Source organism: Python bivittatus, unplaced genomic scaffold (genome assembly GCF_059951505.1).
Source record: "Python bivittatus isolate LINGU-HERP-01145 unplaced genomic scaffold, Pbiv_v1 ctg000610_np1212, whole genome shotgun sequence".
NCBI classification, from domain to species: domain Eukaryota; kingdom Metazoa; phylum Chordata; class Lepidosauria; order Squamata; family Pythonidae; genus Python; species Python bivittatus.
The window spans coordinates 58,664,228-58,677,415 of NW_028277088.1; the positions used below are offsets into that span (position 1 = coordinate 58,664,228).

The 13,188-nt window shown below is 36.3% G+C and overlaps 1 protein-coding gene across 3 annotated transcripts in view; it reads right to left on the reverse strand.

Moving 5' to 3' along the window:
* Positions 1 to 1,260: 1,260 nt before the first annotated feature.
* COBL (cordon-bleu WH2 repeat protein) overlaps positions 1,261 to 13,188 on the reverse strand; it is a 138,272-nt gene continuing 126,344 nt past the window's right edge. For all 3 annotated transcript variants that reach the window (XM_088150127.1, XM_088150128.1, XM_088150126.1), the window contains 2 exons: positions 5,499 to 5,744; positions 1,261 to 3,844 (listed from right to left, as the gene is read on the reverse strand). In XM_088150127.1, the coding sequence (XP_088006253.1) occupies positions 3,827 to 3,844; positions 5,499 to 5,744 (264 nt within the window). In that variant the 3' untranslated portion in view covers positions 1,261 to 3,826. The remainder of the gene's footprint in view (positions 3,845 to 5,498; positions 5,745 to 13,188) is intronic.

Here is a 13,188-nt window from a genome sequence, read left to right on the forward strand (position 1 = left end):
CAAGTGGGAGGCACATATGCAAACTGTTGTAATTCCTACACCGTTCACCTGAGTTGGATGTATATACCCTCAAATTAAAGCTGACAGTCTGCAGTTAAGGCACATTGTGTTTGTTTCATTCGAAATCCATTGTGGTGGTGTATAGAGCCAAAGATGTTAGAATTGTGTCGATGTCCCAATATTTCTGGACCTGACTGTATATACCACCAAATCAATACAGACTCATGGGCTTTACAAAAATCAACAAAAACATTAATAAAAGTTAAAACATCCACAATAAATATAAATAAATTAAAACAACTAAAAGCTAATCAAAGTTATAATACAAGGATAAATTATAACAATAGTGATAATAAAAAACAATAACAAAGACAAATAATATCAACAATTAAATCGATTTAATTCAGAGTAAAATAAAAATAGTTGATGGCAAACTATTCAGCCAAAGGTGGAGCAAGCCTTAATTCTAAGGAAAAGTGTTTCACAAGGCTAAAGCAGCATCTGTAAAACAGTGCTTCCTGGCCTCCATTCCCCCTTTTTCATGAAAGTGTGGTATGACCAAAGGTTTTCCTTGGAAGAGCATACTAGAGAGGCTGATTCCTGTAGGTACCTGAATACAAACCCATATTGCACTTTATAAGTCAAAACCAGCAACTTGATTTGTACCTGGAAACCTACTGGTAGCCAACATAGTGCCTGAAGCACAGGTATAACGTGCTCTTAGCAGGTAACATCCACCAGTAACTGGGCCACTGCATTTTGTGCCATTTCTGAGTGGACTTCAAAGACAGCCCCATGCAGAGGCATTGCAGTAATCCAGTCAAGAAGTGATAAGGGCATGAGTCACCAAGGCGAGATCTTCACAATACAAAGAGAGACTCAACTGTTATATAAGTTGGACAAAAGCCCCCCCAGCTACAGCCTCTGACAGCAATAGGCTGAATAATACAGCACCTCAAGCTAATAAATGAAATTTTCCAGCAGCTTCATGTAGATGCTAAACAACAAAGGGGAAAGGACTGGTCCTTGAGGCACCCCACATATGAGAAGCCATGAGGCTGGCCCTTCCTCCCCAATCACCCCTGAATCAGCCCTTTTCTTGCTTATTGGTGGTATAAGAAATAATGATTTAATGAATAGAAATACTTTAATTTTCTTAACAATTCATATTTATAAGGAATTCCATAGAATCTGTTAAAGAACCAGATGTGATTCACAATGTAATAACATATTAAACAGACTAATCTACACATTTTTCAAAAACCCACCCATCATCGCCTCTAAATATTGTTCCAAATTTCTGTACTGTCTTGCCAAAAGGCATTCATTGCGGCACTCCTGGATACCTTCCCCTCAATTGGCACCAACAGAGAACAGTGTGCTTTTTACTATGATCAGCTCAGTGATGTTTCCAGCAAAGTAGATAAATTTTGCACTATAGCTATTGCTACCAGAAACCACTGACTTAACTGGAATTTGCATACTGTAAAATTATTAATTTATCTTCAGGTGATTTGCAATTAATTCCCAGAGGTCTGACAGTTCAGTGAAAATGTCAACCTAGCGTTCCTCTAATTGTATGTTGGGGGTTAATTATATGTTGAGGAATGTATTTTACATTTAAACAGGTTCCACAGTTCTACATGTACAGATGTCAGTGTTTGTTTTAGCCCAGATTCCTGATGCAATAACATTGTGCATAACATTGAAATGATCTGGTTTAAGTGAGGTGCCAGTTATGAGGAGGAATGTGGCATGGTTATTTTTACAAACTCAAAAATACTTATCACTTCTCATATTTTGTTAATCAAAACTGCCATCAGGCATGGAAATTCAAGCCCAAACTTGCTTTATCAACAGAATGTGAAGATGCAATATCTTGATTCATTAATATATTAGGATTGGCACTTTATTTTTTAAAAAGCACAAACAGTATAAATTCCCATAAATCAAATGTAGATGCAAATCTCAAGGATGCTTAAAAAGTAAGATGGTGATCCTTTATACACATACAAGCAGTCCATTCCAGTAGTTCATCTAAGTCATGCCCAGCAGGCTATCTGAGTTAATTGCAGTTACATTGCAAGACTCCCCACCCCACCATGTATGACATACTCATGTCTCCTCACCTACTGTCACTACAGTCACGCAGCTGTTTATGTCACTACTTGGTACAATGATATCTTTTTATTTGGAATAACACCTGCATATATGCATTCACTACTAGAAACTATTTTCTCTTGCTAACTTCACAATTATCCAAATTAAACCAAGCATGACATATAAGCCTTTTGATTGTTTTATTTGTGGCACTAAATTAAATTAGTATTTTACAGTATATTACATATAGTCCCTGGATTGCAGGCAACTAGTAGTATACTTTTAAAGAGCAAGATTATATAATCTAGCAATAAAACACTGAAAGCCCTTTCTGACCATGTGCAGTCTCATCATGATTATAAAATTAAACATACATAATGAATACAGCTTAAGTTATCTTCTATACCATCTAAAAACAAGATCATAATTATGTTAATTATATTTAATGGCAGATTTTCCCAAGTTGTACATGATCAACAATAGCTTTTTTTTTTTCATACCACTGAAACATGTTAAGGATGTACCCATGGGAACAATGTAGTTCTAACAGATATACTATGAGCCCAGTCAGAAGCATTTGGAACCATGACCCACTGGCAGCAGTCAGTCAGCTTTGAGAAGCTATAGAAGAAGCCCTTTTGATTAAAATTTCTGATTTGGAGCATAATCCACCAAGATGTTCTCTTTTTGCAAGCCATATTGTTGGGAATTGTGAAAGGGCATTCCTCTGTTCCCAGGAAGTTCAATGCGTGTGCTTGCAGAAACTGTTCTTGGTGGACTCTGACATAAGCATGCAGGCTAGCATCATTTTTCCTCAAAGTTCAGCGCATCTGTAGATATTAGTGCTTCATGTCTCCTAAGGTAGTCTATCAAATGTAGACTTCTGTAGATTTATAGTAATTAGTTACACAGCTGGAATATTGCAACTTAATTGTCTCTAAGAAGTGGCAATTTCAGTACATGGCACGCTAAGTCATTCCGTTTCTACCATAATAACTTCTTTCAGTTTATTCTAAAACATCTATAGCAGGATTGTGCAATCTCTTGGCTCAAGGGCTGCACCAGGCTTGTGCAGCATGTTGAGAATCAAGTAGATGAACCCAAACTTGCTTTGGGGAAAGGCTTCAGGAGTTTTAAGAGGTGAAGTAGGTGATTTAAGCTACAACAAAGATTAGGGCACCCTTTAATTCCGAATGTAGAAAAAAACGAAACAAACCACACACACAAAAAGAAGATGCCTGACAAGTTTGGCCCCTTCCTCTTGTAGGATCTGGGAGCTACAAAAGAATCCCATGGATTACACTTGTTGCATTCCTAAATACTTTTACATTTTAAAAGAGAGAAAAAGATTCAAATACGTGGTTTGGAACAGCTACACATTTTAAATCACTTAATGAACAAAAGAATGATGTGCTTCAGGTACATAACAAAAAGTATTTGACTTTTCCCAGAAATATATTTAAATGTTATTGCAGGACTAAAAAGTAATTAAAAGTTCATGAATTTGGCAATTTGCCATTAAGAATAGTTTTGGCTTGGTGTAACTCTGGAAAGAGGCAGCCCCCAGATCCTTGGCACATAAGCTGAATCGAGAGGAGCACATAGACAATTAATGTGGCTTGTAAACAAACTGGAAAAATACTTGGATTCTTTTTATTATGGGTGACCACTTTTATCTATCACAGTGCTTGCAGAGTTGTAGAACAGGTATTGGTGCATCTAATTTTCACACAAACAGAGGCACCTGAAACAAAATAAACATGTATTAATAACTTCTTATATTTTCAAGCTCTTTTAAAATGTCAACATGTTATATTCTTTTCCTAGATTCCTTTTAGATGTATAGATATATTTTGAAAACCTTTCCAATGTTGGATATACAAAATAAAATTTTAATTGTTCCTTCTAATTGATTTATTTTCCTGGAACAATTAGAACCTCTCAGGCCTTCTGCTGAATTTTATACTAAGGAAAAATGTTCTGCCTTCAGTGTCTCCTACAACTGTATCTAATACTTCTGTCCATGACCCAAGACACTCTTCTGCCATCTATAGACAAGATGTTCAGGGGTTTCTGTTCATCACTGAAGAAAATCAAATAGAGCAGAAAGCAAAGCATTCCTTTGCTGCAATATTTCTTCCCCCTTTCTTACATTTTTAAAGTAAATTTGAGGACATCATATTTGATATTAATACTGAGGCAAGATATATATAAGATTACTGATTTGGAAAGTGCCTTGTTTTTGGAAATTGCTTTCTTACTTCACTAACTTTAATGCTATGATTTATATATCACTATTTACAATTTTTTTTCTAGGTGAAATAGCTTTATACTGTGTATACTTCCTTACTAAATGGTCTGAAAGGTGTGTTATTTATTTTATGATTTTTGTGAGTTATTCTTTTAAAGGACAAGGAGATTAGACTGTGCAATATTTATAGGCTTGTAGTCTGATGTGAGAAAATTCCATCTGTGTTTGAAAACACATAATTTCACATTAAGATATACTTCCAACATTCTGGGAAATCCACTGGTATCAGAGATATCAAACTGTTTCTATTAATCTTGCGAACACTGTTACAGGCATTTTTTTTCTGATGTCTTTAATTATTTTCCTGTATGTGCTGCTTATCAGTCTGAGTAAGACCTACTGATCCAACAGTCCCAATAGTATTAGACTCTATAGTAGCAGGTTTCAAATTTGAGCTTTCTAGGATCTTGAGCAGAAATTTTCTCAAGCTGTAAAGGATTGATGGAGTCGGTTCTCAGGCCTCATACATGCAATGATATGGAAGTAGTAAGTTATGCTCACACCATTATTACATCTGAAAGCAAAATCTGTCCTGGTGATTTCATACAAAGAAAGTGTTCAAATGTTCCACCTCTCCTACACAGAAAGTATTCTATGCAGAAGGAGGTAACTTTTCTGCTGGGCTTATTGCAGAGTGTGGAGTATTTGCAAGTCAGCAGCTGGAGGAGAGATGATGGATGATATGCTTCTTTCATGAAGACGGTATGGCACCACTCTCCGTCTTTTCACTAAAAGAGGCAGTAATTGAACTGCCCTAACATCCAGCTTAAAGACAGTCACCTTCCTGTCGTAAACAGCTCTCCTATTAGTTATAGCATATAATTTGTAAAACTGCTTCAGCTGGTGTGAGAATACAAAAGCCTAATGTGACTATACTTTTTGTGCTCCAGTTAATTTTCCTGAATGGCTTTCTACACAGTCATTTACAAAGATGTGTGAAAAATCTCAGCAAATAATTCAGTTTACAGCTGCCAGTCCTAAATCTAAACTTCTTATGTGGGAGTTTAAGAATTGTAACACCCTATCTTGTACCCTACCATGGCTTCTCTCAGGTCCACAATATCCTTCCTACAAATAAGCTGCGTACCTTTCTTAACCGTGCTGTCCCAGCTCCTGAGCGGATTGCTTCCATTAAGGCCTGCCTTGAATTCCCTGGGCTGTCTGTCATTCTTGCAAGAGACCTGGGTGTTTCCATTCCCAACTGTGTGGGAGGTAATGGCAAAGGAGGTGGGGGAGGACCATGTTGCTGCTCATCTGTAGAGATGCTGCTATTTTGCAAAGCTACTTCTGCATTTCGGAATCTCTGCAACTCATCAGAAGCAGATGAAGAAATCTACCAATGAGAAAATTGAAAAGAAAAATAATTTGTTCATAGAAGAGATATTGGAATAGTGATAATTTGATACAAGGCATGATCTCAGCTCCTGAATAATTCTGGTTTATTAAACTTCTATGCAATTTTATTTTTCTTAAGACTGAACATCTGTTCCTGCTCTTTCATATCTTCCAAAAGGATTGATAGTCACAATCAAGGATTTGGCCTTGATGCAAAAATTCAATCTTTATTTACGGACATTCTATTATTGTTTTTGGCACAGAAGTGAAAAAGTATTAGCCACTATGCTAGATTGGAAACAATCAGACATTTTGGAATAATATGACTATATATGACACATTAAATCATCTAATAATTTGCTTTCCCTGGCACAAGATGCATTACAAACTAATAAATGTGATGGTTATTCCAAATCTGCACCTTCTGATCTAGTTTGTTTACTGCGCTCTAAAAACTCATTAAAAGCTGTAATTTGTATTCTCATTTGAAAAGCAGTAACAAGAATGAACAAATCTTGGAATTCACCCAAGACAATTAGACAATAACTAATAAGGCTGTACAGGTACCACCTGATCCAATGTGCAAGCTGATCCTCCATGCTGAAAATAGCCCAACTAGCCTTATGATGGTCTTGAGGGTACCTTGTCATGAGTCATTCCCAATTCTAAAAAACTATTTTGGAAAACTGCAACTTTGCCCTCCTATTACCTACACAGAGAAAGCAAAAAAATGTCTAAAGTCACCTATAATCATTTTATTTTATTTTTTACAGAATGGAATGAAATTTGCAGAACAGCCAAACTGTTAAGAGCAGCATGACTGCCACTTTTCATAAAATTAGTGCAAGGGTGTTCATTTGCTCAGACAGACCTACTGACATGAACTAACAGCATAAAAGCACATTCTTTTTTCCTACAAGAAATACCAATAACAAGGGAAAGATGCCTGATAATTTGCAACTGATCCCGCATCAGCAGAATAAGGCTTTCTTTCCATAGAATTAAGCTTTAAGTCCTGTTTGTTTTCTGAAGCAATGAGGTTTCTTAAGAATATTCAAAATTATGGGGGTTGGTTGTAGATTAAGAATGTAAAAAAACCACAGTCCTCTCCATGCACTTGGTAAAGATTCTTGATTCATTTAGATGTAAGAAGCATAGAAAATAGAATTTTATTAATTTTCTTTTCTTAATGTTTTCATAAATTTGTGGCTGCTTGAATTAGTACAGAGAATATAGCAATAGATTTTTAAAAATGTACAAATACAGAACAGGGCTATCTGGCTTGGCAACAGTACTTCTGAAAAAAATATACTGAAATTGTAGTTGAACACAAACTGGATTTGAGCTACCAGTATTATGGGGCTGCAAAAAGAAGGTAACATATTTTTAGATTGTACCAATAAAGGTGCAGTCTCCAGATAGTTCCACTATATTCTGTATTGGTCAGATCCTACCTGAACCTTGATTTACTTCTAACTGAAGAAGCATTCAGGAACATTGGAACAGCTTCAAAGAAGGGCAATAAGGATGAACAAGAGCCTGAAAACAAAGTGCTACAAAAAGAGATTGAGTGAATATCTCTGGATATATTTAGACTCAGGAAATGACAGCTGAAGGGGGATATGACAGCATTTATCAAGTACCTGAAGGGGCCTCATACACAAGAAGGCTAAAGACCTGCAGGACAAATAAAGCAAATTCCATTTGAATGTTTAAAGAAGGTCCTAAATAGTAAGAGAATTTGGCAGTGGAACCAGTTACTTAAGGAAGTGCTGTGCTCCTCTTCATTTGATGTGTTCAGGTTGTTTTAACTTGAATTCCTAGGCTAAGCAGAGAGTTGGACATGATGGCTTAAATGATCCCTTCCAATTTTATGATTTGCAGAGATGACTAAGCCTGATCTCCCACTCCAGCGTTTGAAGATGACACAGAATAAAGATGGTCAATTTTTACAACTACATGCCACTTATTTTTTAAAAAACCACAGGGAGTGTGGCCAGTGAGATTATGTCATCTATAGAGTGTTTGGGGTAAATGTTTCAGCCTACTTTGGGGGATTATTTGGATGATGAATAGATAAAATTATAGTCTTTTTCAAAAACCTAACTGGGTTTGATTCCAAAGGAGCATACAGAGTCACAAGAACAGAAAAACTTGAAACAAAGTGAATAGTAGCAATGGGATGAGACTAAGAGCGCAAACATTACTGCTATAGCCCTTAGTACTAGATGAGTGGTTTTGAATCACATATCAGCTGCATTGGAATTTTGGAAATTGGTATAACTCATCGTGCTGTACCACACTGTTGCAAAAAATCTGATTCTTCTAGTTTTGACACTGTCGATGTAGGTTTTATCTCTAGTAAACATGTTGGACAATGGTATCTATGGTAGTCCAACAGGGCTATCATATTAATCCCTTATGGGTTAAAGTATGGCACATAACAATAATTCCAGTACTTGGATATTTGAAATATTTCACAAATATTATTCCATAAGGCAGAAGTATTAAATTGCAACTAACTAGGCATTGGCCACCTCAGTTGCCAGTGTAGGAAATTTTTATCTGAAATATTCTGAAGATTCTGTTGTATAATTTAGGATTTTAAAAAGAAGAGGAGGAGTGATAGCATGATGAATTGTTCCCGTAAAATCAAGCTGTATAATCTTGATAGTCAGATTTAACTAGTTCTGCAGATTTCCCATGAATAGCATCCTCTAATGTTGTCCCAAGTACTAGACTTTTACTGTACAGTAGTTTGTTCTGCATCTTTTCTAAGACAAGCACAAAGGATGGAGGCAAAGTGTGTAGAGATGCAAGTATATAAAACAAAGGGAGTTAGTCGAATTCTGTGTCAGAAACTGTATGCAGCATTCCATAAAAATAAAACCTTTTCAGTTTCTTTTTACCTCTGAGCTTGATTGGATTTTGTCCCCAGTTCAACACTGGAACCTAGCCTGATTTTTCCTTGAAATTCCCTCAGTACCAATTGTAATGGAATTGACTATAGTATGTATTAATGCTGTTGCCTTTTAGGAGCAGAGGTAGAAGTTCTCGCTTTTATATATGGTTGAAAGCATGCCAGAGAAAGAGTCGTGTCTGAAGCTCAAAGTGCTTCACATATTAAAGCCTACAGACAAAGAGACAGAATCTGAGAAGATTAGTTGGAAAATGAATGGCTATCGGACAGGTCTCCCAGCTGTGTTTTGTACATTTGCAAAAGTTTAAAAAATGTCTTCAAGGGCATAAGCTTCGCGCCAGTATCCTGTACCTAAAGGTAATAGATTTTTCTTTTTTTCTTTTTGGAAGAATGGAAGGGGACCTCACAATGTCTATTACTCATTTCTTCTGATGTAAACTTTGGGCTAGCATACATTTTTCCACTAAAAAGTGCACTGTGATCAGATAAACTGCACCAGCTTCAGCACAATGATGTTAAAACAGGAGGGGGCAGGTCAATCTTGTATATGTATACACACATATACATGCACAGAGAACAGAATTTTTCTCAGAGAGGTCCCCTTTTCAAGAGGATTTCTTGGTATCCCAGATGAACATGTAACACTGAAAGTAACACGGACATTCCTGAAAACAGCACTATGTCATGGAGCCTTGTATCAGAAGATGTAAGCAAAAACAAAGCAGAAAGAAAATGGAAAACACAAAAAGAAATAATCTCAAAGAAAAAAAATTATTCTAATGTGATTACGACTGTGATGTTCAGAAAGGAATGCAGGAAAATGACAGGAGCTTGGGATTATGTAAATAATCTACAATTTAAATTTATTACACCTAGAGGCCACAAGGAAGATGTTTATAATAAAACAGTAAGCAAGCACAGGTGTAAGGTTCGAGAGGCCACAGAGCCCAAGGTTCCTCGGGATTTTCCTGGAAGGCAGCTGACTGGTTCATATCAATTTCAACAGCAACCACAGCATAGGAAGGCTGTCTGTTGTGTCATCATCACGTTCCCAGAAGAAACTTGGGGAGACTTATTAGATTGCTCATTTATTTCTAGGAGAAATACTTTTTTTGTGCTTTTGTTTTTGATCAACAAAATGTCTTTAAACACTTCCACATGGTTTCCAATTTGTTTCTATTTATTTTTACTTATTTATTTGTTACATACAGTTTAAATAGTGTGATCACAGTTAGAACAGGGAATGCCCATTTCATTGGAAATTTAAGTTCTGAAGAATCAGAAAACAGCTTTGAAATGAATTTGTCCTCATATGAAATGGTAGCTGTAGTTTTCAAACAGAAAATTGTTAATATTTATGCTACATTGTTAGCAATGACTCTTTTCTCCTTTGGCAGAAAGACATTATTGTTGGGTTAGGGAAGGAGAGAGAAGAAAACCATAACGTTTTATTTGTTTTTTATCTTCTTGGACAAATTCATATTTGGAAAAGATGTTTTATGTGAGGCAAATTTGCTACTGAAACTGGAATGTTAAAAATTTACCTGGAATTCTCCAATCCTGTTTGCATGGCAATCCTATTCAGAAGTTGCCACCCTTATTTTAGCTGACTCCTAAAATACATATTTAGCGTAATGCTGAGCCATATAAAATGAGCCATATCCTTTGTTTAAAGAAATAGTCTAGCAAATGAAGAAGGGAGCGGGTCTGGATCCTTCACACCTATTTTCCTAGCATTCTTTTTATTGCAATTAATTCCCTGAGAAGGACAGAGCTTCCATCTTAGGAACATGTCTATTTCCTAAGAAATAGGAACAGAATTAAAAATGTACTACAGCTTTCATTTGAAATCATGATTGTTGATTGCTGGACCATTGGGCTTTGTAAGACCCAATTATACTGACAAATTTATAATTAGGAGGAAAAATAAAGAATGAAAGAAAGCAATGCTCAGAATGGACTGCTAGGTGAAATTGCTTTTTTAGCAATTGCTATTTCCAAACTATGGATTTCAATTGAAAGAACAGCAAAGTACAAACAATTTGCTGGAGGGCTGAGGAAAAAACATCTTCACTCAAGAACACTAATCTGGGAATATGTGGCTAAACTAGGCCACTAATTAAATTGGATAGTGAATACTCCACAATAGTCAGTCAGAGATTTCTCTGCAAACACAATTCTCAAATCACTTCACTTGGCAGGAGCTGTTCTACCTGAAGTGTGTTTGGCAGAACCCACTAAAGTATGCTTAGTTATTCCTCAAATGCAAGTGCTCTTTCCAAAACAGTTGCTGATAGATCTACCAGATCTTAAGGTTCAAAAAAGATGACACATCTGCATATTAATATGCATACTGAGTAACATTTTTAGTCATTTGACCCAACTATACCTTTGCTGGGACAATATCATGGAGAGTATAAACAAGTTATCATACGTAAAAATACTGGATTCTCTCTAGTCCACTACATTTCTATTTCTTTCATCATTAACTGGTCCTAATAAAGTCCCCTTCAGGCAAAATGACCAGCCCAATTTTTTTTCTACGATCTGTTCTATGATTCAACACCCCTTTCATGACACGTCTTATAACCCACAATTGTAGCACCAATTATCCTTTCTCTCCCTCACTCACCTCAGTCAACACTTAATCTCAAGAAAAACAGGGTACCTCACAGTGGCTGAATAAAAGTCACTCTGAGGCATAGCTGTGCATATGGGTAACTTCCCTTATCTGAGTGTGTGCCTTCCTCTTGGCTCTCTTATCCAGGTCTCCACCAAAAGAACATACAAGGCCACTCTCCCCATGTTTTCAGCTTCTGCCTTACAGGTAGCCCACAAAATCCAGCAAAAATGCATATTTATTCCCTACAATTATTCAAATCACTGGTTTTGCTCCATCCTACTCCATTTATCTAGGGAACTGCTGATTGTGTGAGTGAAAACAGGAAACAGAACCTGGACTATGTTAAGGCTCAGAAAAGCCAAATAATCAGCTTGATTTTGAAGTCTCTCACTTTCCCAGAAGGTTTGAGGACTTCAAAACCATGGTGCCTGGTATGTCTAATAATGACTTTATTTACATTGTACAGATAAATTACTGCTGTTGTAAAAAAAAAATGCGAAAAGTAAAAGTCTAATTATCTAGGTTTAACCCATCTATTTTACACACCCATACTTTTATATTCTTTTTAAAATCTGCAACAGTCCTGTATGGATTGCACTTCTCCTGCTTCTGTTTTCTACTCTAAAGCAATCTATTTAATTCTGATGTTCATCCAGTGGTGTTCAGGTGTACAGTCTGTGTTTATGTTACTTGAAACAGATCCAGTTAAGTATACATATTCCCAATTTGGTACACTTCATTTCCACTTTGACAATTTTGATCCATTTTCCATGGATTGTACTTTTTGCTTTAATCTCACTCCATCATCTCTTCCAGATTGAGTCATGGAAGTTATATACTCTCCCCAGTATTTATTTATTTATCAAATTTATATGGCCACTCATCTCACAAAAAGTGACTCTGAGCAACATACAACAAAGATAGAAAACAACAAACATGTCGAAAAACAGTCATTAGCAAAGGAGCTACCTCAAGATCTCATTGGTCTCCTGGGACCCCCAGGCCTGATGACAGTAATTAGAGCAGTATCTTTTGACTTATATTCTCATCATCTGACACACAAACTTGTCTAATCATTACAGCCATGTCTATAGAGTTGGCAAGAATACAGAAGTGATTTGCCATTGCCTTCCTCCACATTTGAGTTTGATGTTCCTTGATGGCTGGCTTCCCTCACACCTGCAGAGCCCCACCTACCCCCAAACCTGTTATTTGAAAATCTTTAATATGGTCAATGACTAGTACAAAAAGAGAAAGAAGGAGACAGAGGAAGAAAGACAGAAGGAGAAAATACAGCAAATGTCCATGTACATATAACTAAATGAGTAAATAGGCAAATTTAAAATAGCATAAAACACTATAAACATAAAACCTATAAAACCTATTAAGCTAATCTAGTTAACTAAACCTCTATAACCTATTATCTATAAAAATTATCTGCTTTATTTGCTACTCTCAATCCTTGGTTGGGTACACATGTGAATAAGTAAGAAAAAATGAAATGGAAGAAGCAAGTAACTTTGTGGCATACAATATGAAAGTGGGACAAAATGTAGAATTTTGCCTTGTTTAAGCCTGCTGGCAATTTTTATCTTTAAGACACATTTACATGGCTGTAAGACACTTTTATATGGCTTCCAAGTAAAATCTTGCAACTTGTGCTAAAATATTAGGGGCTATATCTTTCAGCAACAGGTGAAGGTAAAATTCCATGGGCTACCATTTAAATCTTTTAATAAGTGGGATCTGGCTTGCTCATAAATGGGGCAGGTTAGAGGAATGTGAGCCACTGTTTCTATTTCCCCATTTCTACATTAGCAGAGTCTTTCTGCTTATTTAATCTTCTTATAGATGTCTTCCAGTACTGCAGAGAAGAAAGCATTAATGCATCCCCTTGAA